Source organism: Necator americanus, chromosome IV (genome assembly GCF_031761385.1).
Source record: "Necator americanus strain Aroian chromosome IV, whole genome shotgun sequence".
Taxonomy (NCBI): domain Eukaryota; kingdom Metazoa; phylum Nematoda; class Chromadorea; order Rhabditida; family Ancylostomatidae; genus Necator; species Necator americanus.
Genome location: NC_087374.1, coordinates 29,446,432 through 29,467,671, shown reverse-complemented (window position 1 = coordinate 29,467,671; position 21,240 = coordinate 29,446,432). Strand labels below are relative to the sequence as shown.

The 21,240-nt window shown below is 43.3% G+C and overlaps 7 protein-coding genes across 8 annotated transcripts; 1 reads left to right on the top strand and 6 right to left on the bottom strand.

The window, feature by feature from the left end:
* Positions 1-9,230: 9,230 nt before the first annotated feature.
* RB195_003157 (uncharacterized protein) lies at positions 9,231-9,644 on the top strand (the record flags this gene model as incomplete). The annotated part of the gene is made up of 1 exon (XM_064200700.1): positions 9,231-9,644. One exon carries the CDS (start codon positions 9,231-9,233, stop codon positions 9,642-9,644), a length of 414 nt encoding a protein of 137 aa, XP_064056581.1.
* Positions 9,645-11,934: 2,290 nt separating this feature from the next.
* On the bottom strand, positions 11,935-13,884 carry RB195_003156 (uncharacterized protein; the record flags this gene model as incomplete). Of its 2 annotated transcripts, none has more annotated exons than XM_064200699.1 (9): positions 11,935-12,211; positions 12,263-12,438; positions 12,542-12,616; positions 12,692-12,802; positions 12,978-13,092; positions 13,154-13,359; positions 13,544-13,590; positions 13,655-13,694; positions 13,858-13,884. In XM_064200699.1, 9 exons carry the CDS (start codon positions 13,882-13,884, stop codon positions 11,935-11,937), a joined length of 1,074 nt encoding a protein of 357 aa, XP_064056579.1. The 2 variants fall into 2 exon arrangements, with proteins under 2 accessions (XP_064056579.1, XP_064056580.1); XM_064200698.1 differs by having other exon boundaries at positions 13,559-13,590.
* Positions 13,885-14,107: 223 nt separating this feature from the next.
* Positions 14,108-15,625, bottom strand: RB195_003155 (uncharacterized protein; the record flags this gene model as incomplete). The annotated part of the gene is made up of 1 exon (XM_064200697.1): positions 14,108-15,625. One exon carries the CDS (start codon positions 15,623-15,625, stop codon positions 14,108-14,110), a length of 1,518 nt encoding a protein of 505 aa, XP_064056578.1.
* Positions 15,626-15,722: 97 nt separating this feature from the next.
* Positions 15,723-16,946, bottom strand: RB195_003154 (uncharacterized protein; the record flags this gene model as incomplete). The annotated part of the gene is made up of 1 exon (XM_064200696.1): positions 15,723-16,946. The coding sequence occupies one exon, from the start codon at positions 16,944-16,946 to the stop codon at positions 15,723-15,725; it is 1,224 nt and encodes a 407-aa protein (XP_064056577.1).
* Positions 16,947-17,990: 1,044 nt separating this feature from the next.
* RB195_003153 (uncharacterized protein) lies at positions 17,991-18,452 on the bottom strand (the record flags this gene model as incomplete). Its single annotated transcript, XM_064200695.1, has 1 exon — positions 17,991-18,452. One exon carries the CDS (start codon positions 18,450-18,452, stop codon positions 17,991-17,993), a length of 462 nt encoding a protein of 153 aa, XP_064056576.1.
* Positions 18,453-18,495: 43 nt separating this feature from the next.
* Positions 18,496-19,134, bottom strand: RB195_003152 (uncharacterized protein; the record flags this gene model as incomplete). The annotated part of the gene is made up of 2 exons (XM_064200694.1): positions 18,496-19,024; positions 19,079-19,134. 2 exons carry the CDS (start codon positions 19,132-19,134, stop codon positions 18,496-18,498), a joined length of 585 nt encoding a protein of 194 aa, XP_064056575.1.
* A 47-nt stretch (positions 19,135-19,181) lies between these two features.
* On the bottom strand, positions 19,182-20,405 carry RB195_003151 (uncharacterized protein; the record flags this gene model as incomplete). The annotated part of the gene is made up of 1 exon (XM_064200693.1): positions 19,182-20,405. One exon carries the CDS (start codon positions 20,403-20,405, stop codon positions 19,182-19,184), a length of 1,224 nt encoding a protein of 407 aa, XP_064056574.1.
* Positions 20,406-21,240: the final 835 nt, after the last annotated feature.

Sequence of the window (21,240 nt, the reverse complement as noted above, 5' to 3'; positions counted from 1 at the left end):
TGTTTGTGTTATTTCTGCCTTCTATTGTTGTTGCTTTTCTGCCATACATATTCTACCCTTTCTACACGAATTTCTTAGTCTTAGACATGGATAAAGGTGAAAGTTGTTCCGAATGTCCAAGAAAGATTGCAGAAAAGATTATCAAAGCCGTGATCTCGGATACAGAGAAGGAAAATTTGATTCGTTGTCCTCCATATTGTTTATCCAAGTACTATAGGTAGAATTAATAAATGTTAAACAAGAAGCGTGAGTCATTTTGGAAAATCCTAGAAGTTCCCGACCAAACAAAAACTATCGAAAGAGCTGAGCTAAGAAAATGTTTAATTTTTGTCCTTCAGTACATAAACGACATATTACAACAGTTCCATAGTGTTGTTCTCTTATTTTGTAGCCAGTGGAGTAAGTGCTGGACTAAGGACGGCAGACTTCAAACTTCCTGTTGTGTTCGCTTTCAATAATCAAGAAGAAATTCGAAACAGGACATTTCCCGTAATTTCCAACCAACTACTTAAAATTTTTCTCCTCTATCAAAGATTTTTTTGCTCTTCTTCTCATAATACATTGAAGGAGGATTCCGTTAATATCTCCTCGTAGTTTTCCTGCGAAAAATTTCAGTGTTAAATTTAGAGAATATTCAAGTATGGTATTATATCTATATTCCTTCGATACGCTTCAATTTGAAAGCATTCAACACTGACATAGAACGACAAAGGTCCTACGGCAGCCATATCACCTGAACCGATAGCTATTATTTGAGCAGCTGTCAGCATCTGCGTATGCAACTTCCGAAGAAAGGATCTGACGGATATCATGAAGGTAACGAATGCAGATGAGCAGACATGCGGCAGCGCAAATCATAGTGGAACACTACGAATGCAATTGTCACGGCTATGAAAACATTCACAACGTTTCATTTACTTTTTGACAAAACCGTTAATTGTTGCGCGGTGCTGATGCCTTAGAAGCCCTGCTAATTCCAATTCTTAGTGCCGATGCACCAGTCGTTCTGTGCTTTTGTTCTATACTTCTATGCGATCTATTCGTGACAGAATAAGCTCGATATTATAAAACATGATACTTTCATGACATTAGCTAGCTGGAATCCCTCTGCTTTAAAGGCAGCATAGCACGAATCTGACGTAGTGAGGGAAATATCTGGACAAATTAGAGGTGGGATCGTAGGATCGAGTATTGTAGGATGCGGAATCAAAGGTGGTTCCGTTCATCTCCCTAAACGTTGTAGAAAAAACGGCGTGAAAGACTCTGTTTTTCAGGATCATTTCAGTTGAAATGGCTACCCTTGTATACGCCCCGCATCTACCTGCGCAGCGGCCGAAACCCAGCAAGTTCTCCTCGACTGACTATTCAAGTGAAACCTATGAATAGGTTACTGAGGGGACCACAACGTATACATGGAGGAACATTCTAACGTTCTTCGTAGGAACGAAAGCGGTTGTCACGCCGTTTTTCAGGACCATGAGGGAGTGGTGGGCGCAACCACCATGATCCCGCAACCTACAACCCCATATCTAGCTATTGCCACGGATTCCCTTACTGCGTCAGATTCGTGGTATGCTGCCTTTAAGGAGTTTATTCTTTTCAGATTTTCGCTATAAATGATCTTTATTCTATTTTAGTGGTGGGATGGCCATTCAAGGATGATAGCAGAATTTGGTGACCGCTTTTCGCTTCATGTTCCCCCACCAATTCGCACAGGGCCCCCTCACAGACTTGATGGTTCTCGCTTAAGTTGGTTATCCAAATAAGGGCAGCTGCTGCTCCTCCTACTGCGTTTTGTACTTGAGAGAAGGATTTTGCGTGGGGATTCTTAGCTCCTGTACCAGGAGTATGAGCTGTCTCAGATGTGCAAGAAAGTCCAACCTTGCCCTATAAATTTTAGGCGAAATCATAGACCTCTTACCTTTCTTGTTCTCGTTTATCGTACACCTATAGTTGTTTTCGAGTGAATAAATAATTATATGACATGATTCGGATTTTGAGATCCTCAGAAAATGAATCAAAAACAATGTCCTGACGATAATTGCTCGCGCAACATTATCACACTGTAGCTTCGCCGGGAACGTCAGTAATGTAAGATCCTTGTCTTTTGTCCTCTTCAACAACGTTGCAGATCGTGAACGACTTTCATATCAATCATTTTAAAAAAATCTATGCGCTATCAGAAATTATGGAAATTTGACGAAGAAAGAATTTTTTTAGAACGGATTAATAGTGCCGACATTAGTGGAGACTATGTGAATCGATTGGCGAATTCTTTCTTGTTCGGGAAACGGTATCTGTGAAATGATTCTGTTGATAATACTGCGGACTTTCTATGTTCATGGGATCCTTACAGGCTGATAATGAGCCTAACGGAGTGATCTTTTGCAACTACTGCGATCACTTCTGATTATAATGATCTAAAGTGGAAAAGAATCTAATTCCTCTCGCATTTCGGTGATTTTTATTTGGGTCGGGTTTTTTTCTTTTTTCTTTTTTCTTTTTTTCTGGAGGAGAAGTCAAAATTTTCAAATATTTAATTCATATTCTAATCGAAAAAGTCAGATGTATTGCCTTTATTCAAAATGTTTCTTCTCTTTCGCTCGTCATCCATAGAAATAGGAGTTTGTGTGATCTTTGATTTCGTGGAAAATATAAGAACAGAAGAAATCAAGCTTGCTACATGATGTATTGGAATTACTTTCATTCTCTGAGCGAAATAAGCTTGACAGAGTGGTGAAAAGGATGAAATATGAAGTACAGTACTTACATGTTAAAGATTTTTTTCTTGCCGATGTGAGTGTTGTTATCAAGAACAAATCTAATCGGATTCTTTTCTTTTTATTTTCAGGCATTAAAAAGGGTCTAGTAACTATTTCATTACGTATGTTCTGATGTCTTGTTACGGTCCAGATACCTCACACAAAGATGGAAGTGGATAAGAATGGATGAGGAAGAATAAAGATTAACTTAAGGTAAGTAGGAAGTGGTCAGCTTTGTGGATGCGATTACTCGGTGTCTTGATGACTGTCTTCTTTTTATTGATTTGAAGAGAGATCCCCAGACTAGTCCCTTTTGCCCCCTCGATTTTCGTCTACAAAAACCCTTTCGCATAAAGGGGATTGTTTTTAGGCGAATTTTCTTACATTCCAGTTTGAATGAGATATCCAGATCCTGAGTAGGAGAATGTTATGCCATACCGCGAAAAGAAACATTTTAATACTAATAATAATAATAATAATAGTAATAATAAGTAACATATAACACTTAACCGTCAATTTTCTTCACGTGCATCTTTGAATTTGAAGAAAAAAAATATAAATAAAGTCTCAACCCAGCATTACAGTCTCAATTCGTATATGAGTAATGAGTATATTTTGACACTTGCTCAAAGAGGTTTTACTTCTGACAAAGATGTTTAAATAAACAGAGCTTGTGGATGTTTGTTAAATAAGGGGATCAGTTAGTTTCCAGAGATTTGGTTGGAATGGTTGAGTGTAACGGGGGGTTAAAGGTTTTTCGCTGTGTCTGTGTGGTCGATGGTTTGAGAACGCTATGGGCCATTGAAGTCCCACGTGCATTTCGAGCACCATCAACTGGTGCCAAAGCTTTCAGGAGGATAAAAACACTAACTTAAGACATTGTTTCGGGATCGTAGGTCATTGCAGAAGCCCACCTACGTTCATAAATCTCCACGAAGCTGAAATGAAGTCCAAAGCGTTGCGCATCCCAAATGGATTCACTAAAACCAAGAGTTTTATCATTTTTATACTTCGTTTTATCCATAGTCTCTAAAAATGGATCTGTGGGAACCTATGCCTAAGGTTATGACCATCGCTAAGATCGTTTGAACTGTGTAGTAGTGAAGATCATACTCATCACTGTGGTGTGATTCTGCGAAAAAAACACACAATTCTCAATCTTCACGTGACCGTGATACATAGTTACGTCATTTCAGAGTGTCAAAACTATGTTGACAACATTTGCCAACAATTAGAAAGAGAGAGAGAGTTAGGAATCAGAATAAAAAAAGAAAAAACAAATTGTAAGAAGCACTGCAGACATTCAAAGCAAATTAAGAAAATGTACTAGGAGTAGCTGCAATTCCCTTTTCCACGGCAAGTGACAGTGACACAAAGGGATTATTTTTTATTGAAAGTCTTTGAGGGTCTTCGAGGGTCTTTGAGGGTCTATTGAATTATTGTTGCTTAGAATATTCGAATTCATGACAAAAACCTAGTAAATTAATTCGGCAGTCAACTGATGGTACAAAAATAAGCAAAAATGACATTTTTTCTGATTACTTTTCATTTCTAACTATTTACCAGCAAATAAACGAAGTATAAAAGGTTGCAAGAAAACTGAAAAGTTGTATTTGGCTGTTTACACAACTGTCTTGAATTTGAGTGAAGGCAAATGCAGATTTTGACCCGTTCCATTTAAATGTTCTCGAACGAACACATAACCGTTACCTGGTTCATCGATCAAAACCGATACACAACGACTTCTTCGAAGTTTCTGATATGAATATGGTCATCTTGAAAAAAAGGCACCCAAATAGCGAAGGATCAGGTGGTAGACGTAAGAAAAAACGCAAATCCAATAAAAAAAAAGAAAACCGGAAATCGCAATTTGCCAGCGAACTGAACAAGATCTTGCGCTGGTTTGTAGCAAGATCATCAATAAAAACTTTTTTTATGTAGATACATTTTTCGAAGACTATCTAACACTGTCACTGTGTTTGGGTGTTAAAAAAGGTGATATCCGCTTTTCCCATCATTTTCGACTTCTGAGAAGGCAGAATGTCACAGATTGTCACATTTCTTCAGAGATATTCAGTATTACCAGTTAAAGACAACCGTAAAAACCAACATATACTTCGGGAATTATAAGAATCCCAAGAAAAGCAAGAAAAATACAAGAAGGACATGACAGCGATAGAAAGAAAATAGTTTGTTGCGAAGAAGATCAAAATAACCGACACTTTCACGATGATCAAAAAGATCAAAGAAAGCGATGGTTTGTTTCACTGAAGAAATGAAGCAAACTATCTTGAGAAGTTTTTGGATCACATTTCGAAGTGGTGTCGAATGGAATGAAAAAAGCAGCAAGGAAGGCGTTGAGACCAAGCAGGCTGACCAGTTCTCCAGCTACGCGATTGAATGCTAAAAATTCCACCTCCTAATACTCTTTGCACTTCTTGCACTATGAAAAGATTGGATGGGGAATGCTGAGAATCAACTTCCACCAATGTCCCCAAGAGCGGCAGGCCGAGCATGGTAGTCCTAGGAGTTCAGCTACGGTTAATTTTACCAGTTCATAGCTGCCACATCCAAAATCACAAATTTTGCATTCAGCAGGAGAACTTACTTCTATAGAATTAGAATTAGAATTATTAACGAATCATATGAATCTGGTTTCGGCAAAAAGAAATTTGAAAGCTGAATATCAGTTAGATCTTCGTTTTGCTGCAATTCAGGGGACAGTCTGCGGATGTTTTAGAACATCAAAAGTGCTCTTCTCTTCATCAACGTAGCAGTGAGAGTCAGAGCTCTTAACGGTTTGATGTACCTTTTAAAAATACACCATTCTGTCTTTTACTACGATAAACCGTTTCTATGTGAGGTCCGATCTATAGTGCCCTATGTACGGTACTGGAAAAACTCGTACAGGTTAATTGTTACTATGAAATTGCAAAAAGAATTTCCGCAAGTTTTTTAAAATTTATTACTGCAGTCATCGTCTCATAAAGACCACGAAATCTGCCAATTCCTCACAGAGCGTGGGACAGGAACCAAGTGCTTTTAAAATGGCTATTACACGAGCATTTGCAGAATGTCCGTGTTATAATCCATTCCCTTTCTCCTAGCATTTCACTTTCAGGAGCCGTGGACACTACAGCAACGAGAATTCACGTGCGATTGCTTTGTTAGAAGTGGTGAGTCGGTAACAGGAGTTCAGCGTGAATTCCGCCAGGAAATATTAACTGAATTGACTTTGCGCTCGCGCGTGACACAATCTTCCGTTGAGTTAATAATCCTTGTGTATTGAATCAATTGAACGAAGCGATCCGTCAGCAAATCACTCAAATTAACAGAGACCTGCCGGAAAGAGTGGAGGCGCTGATCTCCTTCACAGACTTTGAAAACGCATGAACGGAAACGGAAATCACATGCCAGATGTAATTTTCCGTTCATTGATTGCTAAAATGTCATGTTCTCAGCTATGCTGTTTTGTCAATAAATTTTGTTTGAAGCAAAAACTAACGATTTATTACTATTCAAAAAACATTCGTTCTTCTGTACGAGAATGAGGTCAGACACACCCTAATGAATGAAGGTTCCTCGATCTCCCAACTCTTATTTGAAAAGCAGGGAATAAGTTTGCACATTAGTGGCGCTTTTTACAGCTTAACAAGTTAGGAAGAATGTACACCTTACCCGGTGATTTAATTCTTTTCCCGCCTAAATAAGAAACCAGGAAAACTAGTTGAATTGCTTGTGGTAGTGATGCCGCTCGCAAAGGGCACATCGCGAATCGTCTACGTCTCACTGTGATTCACAAGGATCTCCGTATCTTCGCTTGAGTGACAGGTCCACAAAATTTTTTCGACCGAGATTGTCGCAGCAGGGAACAATAGAACATGAGGCGCAAGTCTCAACAGTCCACTTGAATTCCGTTGAAAAAAAAAATAAAATAGCAATATCAGCATAGCAGAAGAACTTTGGTACTCAAACCAGGAGTTTCACACAAAAAAGAAGAATGAAGCGACGACTCAGGAGTATTCTGATTTCTAGTAAGTAAGTTAAGTCCTAGTAAGTTTAGCAGGTTAGACTAACGAAAATGCGAAATTTGAAAAGAATGCAAAGGGAACAGTCATTCAACGAAAACACATCCGCGATAACGGTCGCTTTCCTTAAACGCCTCCAAAATGGAAGTAGGCGGGATCATCCTCAGTTAATTTACAGTCGGACTAAATAATTAGCCAAATTTCTGGTCATTCCTTGCAATGATTTCTTTGTGTTCATCTGCCGGTTTCCAAACATTTTCGTTAAAACCGAAATACCGCCTTTTTCGAGCGTGAGCATCGTAATTGCGTCTAATTTATCGTCGCAACAATGCTAATGGCTTCTACTATCCGTAAGAAACATGTGGATCCCGTAACAAGCCAAAATCTTCAAAATCGCCACTGAAAATTGAAGTTGGATTCCATTCGTTTTCACTCAGTTACCAGCATTCCATTCCATTTCCATTCAATTACCAGCTAACGCCGTGAACAAACGAACGAATTCCCTATCCCACTAGGTGTGAATATCCAATGAACATAGAGAAAAGAAAAAGAACGATATCTTCATGAAACTCTCACAGTGTTCCGCAAAAGATCTTTCGAAAATAATCCGAAGTATTCATGTTCATCTTAGTCCGAAAAAGCACTAATCTCGACTCGACACGACCCCTACAAAAATCTTATCCAAACCCATCCCAGGCCGTTTAACGGTTGTGTTTGAAGCATAGGATGCTTTGAAACTGGAAGAAAAACACCTATTTCAACAGCCGAATTAGTGGAATTACGATCAATAGTGTGGAGAATACTTATAGTATTACTTTTGTGGTGATAAAATACCAACACTTTGATGTGCATTGTAATCTTCATGGTTCCAATTCAATGAAAGCTTTGGATAGAATAGAAGTGTATATACAAGTTAGAATTCAATAGATCTACGTTTTGCCTTCATTTCGGTACAGAGGATTGAATAGTTTTGAATAAAGGTAACAAAAAAGTGGTTTCTAAATACAGCTTCAGTGAGAAGGGGAGCATAATCACACAGTTATATGAATAGGTAAATGAAGTCATGAAGTCACACATAGACGAAGTGCTAACATCTTTGAAAAATTCTTGAAGTTCCTTATTTTATGTTGTTTGGGATATTTAGAAACTGTACGTATATTATTAACTAAATACTCTAAAGTAGCATGAATATTAATGACTTACCTTGATTTAAACGGCGGCCGGGTGCTACGGCTTAGCGCGTCCATCCGCATCTTCGTTGGGATGTGTCGTGCTAAAACATATCCCAGCCCATCCTGTACGACCTAGCGCTAGAGCTCGCTGGAATCCATCCATCCTTCTCTATTCTATTAACGGCAGAACTTTACTTCTCGACTAATCTGCCTGTCAACGCCGAGTCTCCTCAGATCTTCCTTTACCACCGAAGTCCTGAACTTTTCTTTATAATAATGAGACCTTTTCCAGTCCGAGTATGGGAGCATCTTCAGTATAACTTGGAAAAGACAATTAAACTATCTCCTCAAAATGTGACCTAAAAACTATGATGGTTTTCTCGACGAATTCGAAAACGCGGGCAAGATGTTGATTTTTTCCACGTTTCATCCGCCGGCTCACCATATCCACTTCCGAGTAAGGTTCTCCTTTATGACACATCATCAACCAAAAGTAGCCTAACAACCGTCTGAACAGCTTTCTCTCTGTGTAGTCAAGCCTCTTTATCGCCGTCGAAGGCGTTGTCTAAGTCTCCGAACCGTACATACAGTGGGGCGAATTGCGGATGGGCGGCTTGACTTCGTTGGCGATGGAGGTTGACCACAAGCGATCTGTCACTGAGTCATGGCTTTAGCGCATCTTTGCCTAGAATCTCTTTCGTAACTGCCGTCGTTTTTCAGCATGCATCCCAAATAACAGAACTCGTCTACAAATTTAAATGCTTACATTTATCAGGTCGGAAACGCAGTCCGTAGGCTAATTTCGATACAAGGTTGACAACATGTTGTAACCTCGCGCTGCTTTAAGCGAATATCACTGTATACTCGAGATCGACTAAGGACGTGCGACTAAGGACGCATGGTACTAAAACGACAATTGGCGGGATAACGCTCAACCTTTCTTCGCATGATATCATTGACGGCAAAGATGAACAGAAAGAGTACCGCCACAGACCCCTGTCTCCCTCCAGCTTCCACATCGAGTGAGGTGAAGTACATCCAACTGGTGTTCGAACTGCAGCAGTCGTTCTTCTATTCATGTCGTTCATTAGGCAAACGAATTTTCCTGCAATCCCACCGGCACAAAACGTCTTGAGAAGACGACCTCTGCGAGGAAAATCGAAAACGGCTTAGAAGTTCAAAAAAGCTAACTGTAGAGGATTCGAACATCGCTGCCACACTTTAGTCACTCTCTTCACAATAAACGCCTGATCAATCGTCGATCGACCATGGCGAAAGCAGGCTTGCTCGTCACATGTGGGTTCTTCGTGATGTTTGATTACCCGATCCAAAACGATGCGAATCAATCCGCTTGGGATCCCCCTCACGTTCACTTCAATTCAAAATCGTTTAAGGTTTACAAACGCGTAGCTGGCCTATACAATGACTTGCGATGGCTAGCCGATGTGTCAAGTCAGCGCTTTTATCCTCCTAAACAAGTCTGGTATCAATTTATCGATCCCGGAGAGATGAAAGGCTTGGTGCGCATTATGTCGGATCCAAACCTCCGAACGACCGTGCAGAAAGCGGAACACCGCTACACTACACCCGCCTGTCATATCCTGAGTATCCGCATCTGTCAGCAGCGATATTCTTCGGTTTTTCCTGGGTTCCGTCACGGATATCTTCTTGAATTAGGATAGCGTATCTCCACGAGTCAGGCACCCTTTCGTCAATCTATACCCTAATCTTCGTCATATCACGAGTCCCATAAGCTGGATGAGATTTCAGCATTTCTGCGCCAATTCTATCGTCTCCACCAGATGTTCTATTCTTCATTCTTTTTGGATACAGACCAGAACCTTCAACTCGGTCGGCGGTTCTTCGTTGACGGCGGTGTGGCCGTTGGAAGCATATGAATTACTTCTGAAGACTTCATGTTTCTTGTAATCAATTGTCACCAATACGAGTCATTTTTTCTTCTGTTTCGATTAACAATCGAAGTGCACTTAACTATACCCAATGACTGACAGAGGTTTAAAAGATCCAAACGACTAGATTCGTGGAAAATCATATAAAATATTTAATAAATTTATTTTCAAGTAAAAAAGAAATATTGTGTGAAGATGTAGAATGGATTTATGTGTGAAAAAGCATTAACCTTGTACTGAAATCAGAGCTTGAGGCAACCAAAGCATAATACCAATTCCATAAATTTCCTTTCAATCCAAAAACACTACAAAAATATCTGATAGAAAGTATTAGAGTTGTATTGATTTTTGATGAGCTGTACAGGAAGCTGTCAACTGATTTTATTGGCTGAGAATTTGGCAAATCGCCTTACTGAGAGAATGAAATAGGCGGTTCAATTCACAATACAAACGACGAAAAGTCACTACAGATAAACAGACAAACTTTCAGTCTTCTTTTCAACCATTTATGTAATGGGTACACTTGATGCTAGCCTTTGAAATAATTCAAATCAAATGGCGCGACTTCCCTTTTAATTGAGAGACATTTTTTGTTGCGATTCATCATAAAGTTTTTGGCGCGTACCCAAAATGTCTCTAGCAATTTTGGAACCGGCGTTTCAGAATAGTGCGCCAAGATTCGAGCCCAAATTTCGAAATCAGTTGCTTCATGTTTTTATGCTCTATGGGTACCCCAAGGTGACTACCGATTCGCTTGATTTATTCTTGCCATTCACAAGCTATTTAGTCAGAATGTATAGCGGTCGATCTGTTTCACTAATATATCCGTCGCTAATAATCCTGCAAGAAATCAGGTAGATTAAAACGGATCTCTTGCAATCTCTTGGCATGATTGTGAGACAAATAACACAGTTTGCTGTGTTTTGTTGTGGTGTGCCTGCGAGGTTTTTAGATGGAACCTTTATTTGCCTGACCTTTCGGCTTTTCTCCGTCTTCAGAGGCCTAAATAGAGGGTGACTGGCGCAATGCTACATTTATCCCGTCAAGTGCCACACCACTCTTGGTTAGTGTTCCGACAATTGTTCAGGGTAACGAAAACAGAAACCTTTCTACATTGAAAATGGTTTTACGTGTTGCTCCACCGGATGTGGCGCGGCTGGTTGCACGCACTTGTCAATATTTTTTGTCAGTATTTGTTAGTATTTTTTGTAGTGTTTTTGGATTGAAAGGTAGTATTTACGAAGCTTTCATGATTTGGTAGCCTGCGCTCTGATTTCAGTACAAGGTTAACTCTTTTTCACAAATATATTTGATTCCACATCTTCACACAATATTTCTTTTTTTTTACTTGAAAATGAATTTATCAAATAATTCATATGATTTTCCAGAGTTTTTTCTAGTCGTTTGGATCTTTAAACCTATGTCAGTCATTGGGTATAGTTAAGTGCATTGCGGTTGTTAATCGAAACAGAAGAAAAAATGACTCGTATTGGTTACAATTGATTACTAGAAACATGAAGGCTTCAGAAGTGATTCATGTGCTTCGGGCACCAAATCCCGCCTTCCATTTTGTAATTAAAGAGAACTACAGAACCTTGAAAGCAAAAGTGGTTCACGAAAGAGGATACGACTCCAACAATTCTATGTTGAAGCTCCTTCTCTCCTTTTTTTGTTTCTTAGCAATGTTGATTCAATTCGGTGATTCGGTGATTCAACAATAGAGGAAAGATGTTCAAGGACTTGGTAATGAAGAAACAAACGGATAATTACTTAGCTGCTCTGAATCTGTAGTGTTTTATCAAACACACAGAGAATTTAACTTGTTAGCATTATTTTGTGGCGTTTTTTATTTCCCTGTAGCTTTACTGGACAGACGTCAACATGTGTTCCCCAATTTCTTCTCTTCATTCGAATTAAATGGAAATTTGGAATGCAGGCGTAACATATAGTATGATGCAAATTCATTTTCTATAGACTGACACAGTTGAAAGCAGTACTTTAAACAAAGCAACAAATTTCAACTACTCCATTTCTGTCAGAACTCAATTTTTAGTATTGAGCTTCAAACAAAATAAACCGCCTCAAATTTGTAGTTTCCGTCGATTCTTTGGTCTTTCATTATTACTTTGCCATGAACGTTGAAGACAGTAATAAAACTTTCAGGATCAGACCCAGTCACTTCTTTTGACTTGATCGCTACAATTAGTTCATCTTCAGTATCGGGGATGAAGTCGAAAGCGGAGAAACCACGTTCGGGATGTTCCACCGTTCGGTTTCCAATATAAACAACGTCAACGGATTCAAGATCTTCAGGACCCATGATCAGGAGATTAGTTCCCCTAAAAATCATCATCTCGTCCCTTCTGAAGTAGTTAGAGAAAACATCTCACTTTGTTTCATCTTCCTCCTCAACGAACGGTGTTTTCGATGCTTTTCGAGGAAGGAAGTACCACATTTCACGCGCCTTTGACCACTGTACTGCTTCATGGGTTAGATAACCAGGCGCAGGAAATTGTGCTGTGTTACGTATTGTATTGTAAACGTTCTTCCAATAATGGCTGGTGACCTTAAGTAAACGGAAATTGGAAAACGCGCGGAAATGAAATCGAAGTAACGAACTTCAACAATCCTGTCTTTATGCTGGTCATAAATTGTTCCTGTTTCCTTACCTTCCCTGTCTTTGTAATTGTTTTGATCCACATTGCATCGTCATTCGCTACTTCGCCTCTGCTATTTAGGTACTCCTGGAAATCTTCGAAGTTTACTGTATATGCACATTCCGAAAATGTGGTTGTCAGTAAACAGGAACTGCTAGCTACCGTTCCATGACCTCCGGCGTAGAGGAGATCATCTTTGATCGTCAACCATTCTGCTTTCATTCCTTTTGTGGTGTTTCCTGGTCCGGAATTGAGGAAAACCCATGGGATTGCCTGAAGTTTTCATTCCAGGAGGAGCCGTCACCGATTTATTAACTCTTCACTCAGGAATAACATTGATATTTGTAGCAATGTAATTTTGCAGGAGTTCTTTTGCACTATTATTACTCCAGTAGTAAATCTACCCCATCGGACCTCATATTCGTTGAACCAGGAAAAATTTCCTTACCTTATCTTTTTTAATCTCATACAGTAATCCAGTTTTGTCGTCCGGTGAAATGAGGTGTCCGTTAAATTCCGACAAATCTGACAACTCCAATCCCCTTCCTTTCAAGTTGAATTCCCTAAACAATAGTGAAATTGAAAAAACATGAGATAAACGCAGTAATTTCCAGGTTTACTAACGTAGTAATATTTGCGTCGCTTCCTTCGATCCAATTCAGGCTAACTTCCATCTTATTGGCACTCAATGTGAGATTTGCCTTTCTTGAAATTGCACGCCATTTCCACTCCTCTGCTCTTGAATGTGCATCCATATCGGTGATGAGTAGAAGATTGTATGTTGTCGAACCGTCAGCATTTTTAGTTCTGGTTATTACACGAGGACTAATCTGAAGATGTGCATGACAAATATGTGAAATTGAATTGCTCTTTGTACTTGAAAAATAGTCTATTCACGCCACTGATGTGCTGATAATTTGGAATGACATTGCTGACAATGAACTGGGTTCCTCCTAGTCACAAGTCGTTACTTACTAAGTACTGAATTGAAATAATGAATGAAAATTAAAGTACGTTTACGATACTAACCGGTTGGTTTCGTTGGCCTCTTGTCAGAGTGGCTGAAAATAATGATACAGTGGAATTCTACTTATTTTACAGATTGACACATGTTAGGAAACCTACGTGGTTCCTTCTGTGCAATTGTAATTGAGAACAGAGCTACCTGAAAAAAAAACTGTTATTTTTATAATGTACTTCTCTTCACTGGTCAACACAGTGTTCTTGGTAATAGCTGCCCCACAAAAATCTTGACAAACACTTTCGTTACTTTATGCATATAGAAGATTATAGATGAAAGAAAGTAGAGAAAACGATAGGAGACCAACCGTGACGAGAACTACCAGGTTGTTCATGACGAACACAGTTTCATAAATGCCTTGAAAGCTGCTAGAAGTCCTTTTTAATACTCGCATGTTTAATTATGAGAAGCTGGGAAAACATTTAAGTTAGCTTGTAATGAAGAAATCGCCTACTGTGTGCACTTTTTCGGCAGTGGTAGCTCCGGCACCTGTAGAAACATCCTGACTGGTGGTCGCTTTATGCAGTGCACTACAACATAAGTCTATATCACCTTGATCACCTTGACTCCCGTTGATCTTCGAACTGGTCGAGCGGGCGCCAGTAATTCTTCCATTTGTCCCGATCGCGTGCCAGAGTAGCCCAGTGGTTCCTCCTTTCGCGTGGGACACGAAGAGCATCATATTTTTCTTCCAAGGACTTCGTGAAGAAATCTGACCATCGGGTCGGCGGTCTTCCTGTAGTGCGCTTAATATCGCGGGGAACCCAGTCGCTCACGGCTTTGGTCGAACTGTTGTCATCAAAACGCATCACGTGTCCGGCCCACCTTATTTTACTTTCCTTGGCAAACGCGGCGGCGTCTCTAATCTTCAATCGCTGACGTAGGAGAGAAGTTCGAATCCCGTCCCTCACTTGCGTGAAACGGGATACTCCTAGCATCACTCTCTCAATTGCGCGTTCAATGACGCTCACCGCGTTTTCTTCCTGCTTGCGAAATGCCCAGGTTTCCGAAGCATAGGTCAAAGCAGGAAGTACGGTGGTGTTGAAGAGGTGAGCACGGAGCCGGGTGTTCCTGGTCTTCTTCACTACATCCTCGATGCTCTTGTACGCTCCCCAAGCCGCTCGTCTGCTCCTGCCCAGCTCGGGGGTCAGGTCGTTCATCATGTTCAGTTCCCTACCCAGATAAACGTAGCTGGTGCATTCGGATATGTTCGTTCCGTTGAGCGTGAATGGGGCATCCGAGACCCATCCGTTCCGCATGAACATCGTCTTTTGTAGATTCAGCTGAAGACCGATGCATTCGCATGTTTCGTCGAATTCGGTCAGCATTCGTTCCGCCTGGCTGATGCTAGGTGTTACCAGAACGATGTCATCAGCAAAGCGCAAATGGTGTAGCTGCCGACCATCAACCTTCACTCCCCTGTCGTCCCATTCCAACTTTCGCATTGCGTTCTCGAGGGTGGCTGTGAATGTTTTGGGTGAAATTGTATCACCCTGTCGGACCCCCCTCTTCACGTCAATGATGATGTTCTTGTAGAATGGCGAAATTCCGGTCGTGAAGTTACTGTACAACTCTCGAAGTACCTTTATGTATTGAGTAGGGACGCCTTGGTTGTCCAAGGCTTCCACGACCGCTTCCGTCTCAACCGAGTCGAAAGCCTTCTTTAAGTCGATGAAGGTGAGACAGAGCGGCATCTTGTACTCTCGTGATACCTCGATGAGTTTCGAAACAGTGTGAATGTAGTCAATCGTGCTGAATCCTTTTCGAAACCCTGCTTGCTCGCATGGCTGTCCTTCATCCAAGACTTTTTCAATCCTATTAAGGATTACTCTTGTAAAGAGCTTGTAGATGACGGACAGTAGGCAGATTGGGCGATAGTTGCCGATATCATGTGGATCTCCCTTTTTATACAACAACACGGTCTTGCTGGTCTTCCACTGTTTAGGAACCTTGCATTCCGACAGATAACGTGTAAAGAGCCTCGCCAGGGTGTTGATGAGTACTGGCGGAAGGCTCTTCAGGTGTTCTGGTCTTATTCTGTCGGAACCGGGTGCCGTATGATTTCTTACCGACATGATAGCATGCCGTATTTCGGACCGGAGAACCTCTGGAATGACTTGTCCATCTTCCCTCAGATGGTGAGGAGGCAAGTGGACACGGCTGTCGAAGAGATCAGAGTAGAAGTCGTAGATGATTTTCTCCATCCCCTTTCTCGATGCAATGGCTTCCCTTTGGGTTCCGGAGAGCAGTCATCCTCGTCTTGCGACTGGCGAAGTCTCGATGGGCATAACGGATGCTTTTCCCCGCCTCTGCAGCTTCAGCCAGCACTTCTGCTCTTCTCTCTTTAAGGTCTCCCTTTATCGCCTCTCGGCAAAGCCTTGCGAGCTCGGACGTGAGTTCTTGGTTCCCTGCGGCTCGTACTGCTCCACGCTGGCGTATCAGCTCAAGAGTTTCAAGAGACAGGCGCCTCCTGGTGGTTTTAAAACTCTCAGCCTTCTTCGCGCAGTCGTGAAGGTGTTCGACAAGCCGGTCATATTCCTCGTCGATGTTGTCCATTGCAGAATCTTCCCAAAAGCCGGCTAGCGTAGCGAAGAGATCCCAGTTGATGGTAGTTCTGGGATTTCTCTCTCTGAACTTGGCGGCTTTCTCTGCTCTCCTTGTGAAGGAAAATCTTCCTCGGAGGAGGCGATGGTCCGATCCCGTATAGAACTTTGGTACAACACCGACGTCCGTCAGGCAGAACCTTTTATTGACGATGATGTGGTCTATTTCATTACGGTACCCTCCACCGGGTGACTCCCACGTCCAGCGTAAAGAAGAGGGCTTCTGAAATTTCGAGTTCCCATGGATGGTCTTAGTCGTCATGATGAACTCGGAGAGCCTCTCTCCCTGGTCATTCCATTGTAGGCCGTGGGTCCCGATGTGAAGTTCCTCCGGCGTTCTTCTTGGGCCAACCTTAGCGTTGAAATTGCCAACTATGACCTTGTAGAAGGCATGATCTTCTTGGTAGAACTTCTCCAGGTCCATATAGAAAGCTTCGACTTCTTCTTCTTCGTAGCTTGATGTTGGAGCGTAAACGACGAAGATAGTCAAAGCTGGTATTGGGCCACATCTTCTCATCCGCAGACGTCCGATTCGGGTCGTAAGTTGTTCAAAAGAGTCGATGTTCTTTGCCATACTCGTGTTGACGAGGACGCCAACTCCACCAACACCTCTACTGTCGCATGTTCCTAAGAACACTTCTTTTCCAGTTTCATATACGGCGTTGAGAGGGTGACGTCGTCTCGTCTCGGTCAGTCCGATGACGTCGTACTTGATCTTCTTGGCTTGCATCATCAGATCTTCGATGGCCGCTTCCGATGCAAGCGTACGTGCGTTATAAGTACAGATCGCCATCCTAGTCCTTTTCCGTTTTGGTAGCCTACATGACTCCTGCAACCCCGTCCTACCTGGCGCTACCGTACCAGGCTTTCCTCCGGAATCAGGAGACTCTTTTCTATTACTGTGTTTTGCTTAAAAATTTTAAAACCCATGGGCAGGTTGCAAGCTAGTCCCATGAGTTTCTGGGAGAACTTTCGTTCTCCCAGTGTGGACATGTGGAGCTTATTTGTTGGAGGCGACTCCAAACCGCCTCCCTTGCACCTCCCAGTCACTTGATTGTAGGCTTTTGGCCGGACCGACGTGCGGGATACAAGGATGTCATGAGTCAGTCCTGGCTCAGCAGAAACAGGGAGTCCATCCCCTGAATCCACCTGCGTCTCTGGGTAAGCGCAAGGTCGCTTTTGGTCCGCGATTAGCCCCCTATCCGCCACCCGGGGACGCGCCACGTAGCTTCGCGACTGTGATCCGGCTGTGATCCCTCTAGTGAGGGAGATCCGTGGAAGTCTATATATAGTTGAATAAATTTTGTATTTCTCTTGTGTCGGTCATATATCTGAGGAGAACAGAAGAACTCTAGGATAGAGAGCCACTGACTTTGTTAGTTACGGTTTTTGATTAAAACCTACTACTCCGCACGCCCTGGGCGCCAGTAACTCTTCCATTTGTCCCGATCCCTTGCCAGAGTAGCCCAGTGGTTCCTCCTTTCGCGTGGGACGCGAAGAGCATCATAACTTTCATAGAATGACTTCGTGAAGAAATCTGACTTTCGGGTCAGCAGTCTTCCTGTAGCGACTGGGTTCGTGAGCGACTGGGTTCCCCGCGCTTAATATCGCGGGGAACCCAGTCGCTCACGGTTCTGGTCCAACGGTTGTCGTTAAAGCGCATCACGTGCCCGCCCCACCTTATTTTATTTTCTTTGGCGAACGCGGCGGCGTCTCTGATCTTCGATCGCTGACGTAGGAGAGAAGTTCGAATCCCGTCCCCCACTTGCGTGAAAGAGGATACTCCTAGCATCACTTTCTCAATTGCGCGTTCAGTGACGCTCACCGCGTTTTCTTCCTACTTGCGAGGTGTCCAAGTTTCTGAAGCATAGGTCAAAACGCGAAGTACGGTGGTGTTCAAGAGGTGAGCACGGAGCCGGGTGTTCCTGGTCTTCTTCACTACATCCTCGATGCTCTTGTACGCTCCCCAAGCCGCTCGTCTGCTCCTGCCCAGCTCGGGGGTCAGGTCGTTCATCATGTTCAGTTCCCTACCCAGATAAACGTAGCTGGTGCATTCGGATATGTTCGTTCCGTTGAGCGTGAATGGGGCATCCGAGACCCATCCGTTCCGCATGAACATCGTCTTTTGTAGATTCAGCTGAAGACCGATGCATTCGCATGTTTCGTCGAATTCGGTCAGCATTCGTTCCGCCTGGCTGATGCTAGGTGTTACCAGAACGATGTCATCAGCAAAGCGCAAATGGTGTAGCTGCCGACCATCAACCTTCACTCCCCTGTCGTCCCATTCCAACTTTCGCATTGCGTTCTCGAGGGTGGCTGTGAATGTTTTGGGTGAAATTGTATCACCCTGTCGGACCCCCCCTCTTCACGTCAATGATGATGTTCTTGTAGAATGGCGAAATTCCGGTCGTGAAGTTACTGTACAACTCTCGAAGTACCTTTATGTATTGAGTAGGGACGCCTTGGTTGTCCAAGGCTTCCACGACCGCTTCCGTCTCAACCGAGTCGAAAGCCTTCTTTAAGTCGATGAAGGTGAGACAGAGCGGCATCTTGTACTCTCGTGATACCTCGATGAGTTTCGAAACAGTGTGAATGTAGTCAATCGTGCTGAATCCTTTTCGAAACCCTGCTTGCTCGCATGGCTGTCCTTCATCCAAGACTTTTTCAATCCTATTAAGGATTACTCTTGTAAAGAGCTTGTAGATGACGGACAGTAGGCAGATTGGGCGATAGTTGCCGATATCATGTGGATCTCCCCTTTTTATACAACAACACGGTCTTGCTGGTCTTCCACTGTTTAGGAACCTTGCATTCCGACAGATAACGTGTAAAGAGCCTCGCCAGGGTGTTGATGAGTACTGGCGGAAGGCTCTTCAGGTGTTCTGGTCTTATTCTGTCGGAACCGGGTGCCGTATGATTTCTTACCGACATGATAGCATGCCGTATTTCGGACCGGAGAACCTCTGGAATGACTTGTCCATCTTCCCTCAGATGGTGAGGAGGCAAGTGGACACGGCTGTCGAAGAGATCAGAGTAGAAGTCGTAGATGATTTTCTCCATCCCCTTTCTCGATGCAATGGCTTCCCTTTGGGTTCCGGAGAGCAGTCATCCTCGTCTTGCGACTGGCGAAGTCTCGATGGGCATAACGGATGCTTTTCCCCGCCTCTGCAGCTTCAGCCAGCACTTCTGCTCTTCTCTCTTTAAGGTCTCCCTTTATCGCCTCTCGGCAAAGCCTTGCGAGCTCGGACGTGAGTTCTTGGTTCCCTGCGGCTCGTACTGCTCCACGCTGGCGTATCAGCTCAAGAGTTTCAAGAGACAGGCGCCTCCTGGTGGTTTTAAAACTCTCAGCCTTCTTCGCGCAGTCGTGAAGGTGTTCGACAAGCCGGTCATATTCCTCGTCGATGTTGTCCATTGCAGAATCTTCCCAAAAGCCGGCTAGCGTAGCGAAGAGATCCCAGTTGATGGTAGTTCTGGGATTTCTCTCTCTGAACTTGGCGGCTTTCTCTGCTCTCCTTGTGAAGGAAAATCTTCCTCGGAGGAGGCGATGGTCCGATCCCGTATAGAACTTTGGTACAACACCGACGTCCGTCAGGCAGAACCTTTTATTGACGATGATGTGGTCTATTTCATTACGGTACCCTCCACCGGGTGACTCCCACGTCCAGCGTAAAGAAGAGGGCTTCTGAAATTTCGAGTTCCCATGGATGGTCTTAGTCGTCATGATGAACTCGGAGAGCCTCTCTCCCTGGTCATTCCATTGTAGGCCGTGGGTCCCGATGTGAAGTTCCTCCGGCGTTCTTCTTGGGCCAACCTTAGCGTTGAAATTGCCAACTATGACCTTGTAGAAGGCATGATCTTCTTGGTAGAACTTCTCCAGGTCCATATAGAAAGCTTCGACTTCTTCTTCTTCGTAGCTTGATGTTGGAGCGTAAACGACGAAGATAGTCAAAGCTGGTATTGGGCCACATCTTCTCATCCGCAGACGTCCGATTCGGGTCGTAAGTTGTTCAAAAGAGTCGATGTTCTTTGCCATACTCGTGTTGACGAGGACGCCAACTCCACCAACACCTCTACTGTCGCATGTTCCTAAGAACACTTCTTTTCCAGTTTCATATACGGCGTTGAGAGGGTGACGTCGTCTCGTCTCGGTCAGTCCGATGACGTCGTACTTGATCTTCTTGGCTTGCATCATCAGATCTTCGATGGCCGCTTCCGATGCAAGCGTACGTGCGTTATAAGTACAGATCGCCATCCTAGTCCTTTTCCGTTTTGGTAGCCTACATGACTCCTGCAACCCCGTCCTACCTGGCGCTACCGTACCAGGCTTTCCTCCGGAATCAGGAGACTCTTTTCTATTACTGTGTTTTGCTTAAAAATTTTAAAACCCATGGGCAGGTTGCAAGCTAGTCCCATGAGTTTCTGGGAGAACTTTCGTTCTCCCAGTGTGGACATGTGGAGCTTATTTGTTGGAGGCGACTCCAAACCGCCTCCCTTGCACCTCCCAGTCACTTGATTGTAGGCTTTTGGCCGGACCGACGTGCGGGATACAAGGATGTCATGAGTCAGTCCTGGCTCAGCAGAAACAGGGAGTCCATCCCCTGAATCCACCTGCGTCTCTGGGTAAGCGCAAGGTCGCTTTTGGTCCGCGATTAGCCCCCTATCCGCCACCCGGGGACGCGCCACGTAGCTTCGCGACTGTGATCCGGCTGTGATCCCTCTAGTGAGGGAGATCCGTGGAAGTCTATATATAGTTGAATAAATTTTGTATTTCTCTTGTGTCGGTCATATATCTGAGGAGAACAGAAGAACTCTAGGATAGAGAGCCACTGACTTTGTTAGTTACGGTTTTTGATTAAAACCTACTACTCCGCACGCCCTGGGCGCCAGTAACTCTTCCATTTGTCCCGATCCCTTGCCAGAGTAGCCCAGTGGTTCCTCCTTTCGCGTGGGACGCGAAGAGCATCATAACTTTCATAGAATGACTTCGTGAAGAAATCTGACTTTCGGGTCAGCAGTCTTCCTGTAGCGACTGGGTTCGTGAGCGACTGGGTTCCCCGCGCTTAATATCGCGGGGAACCCAGTCGCTC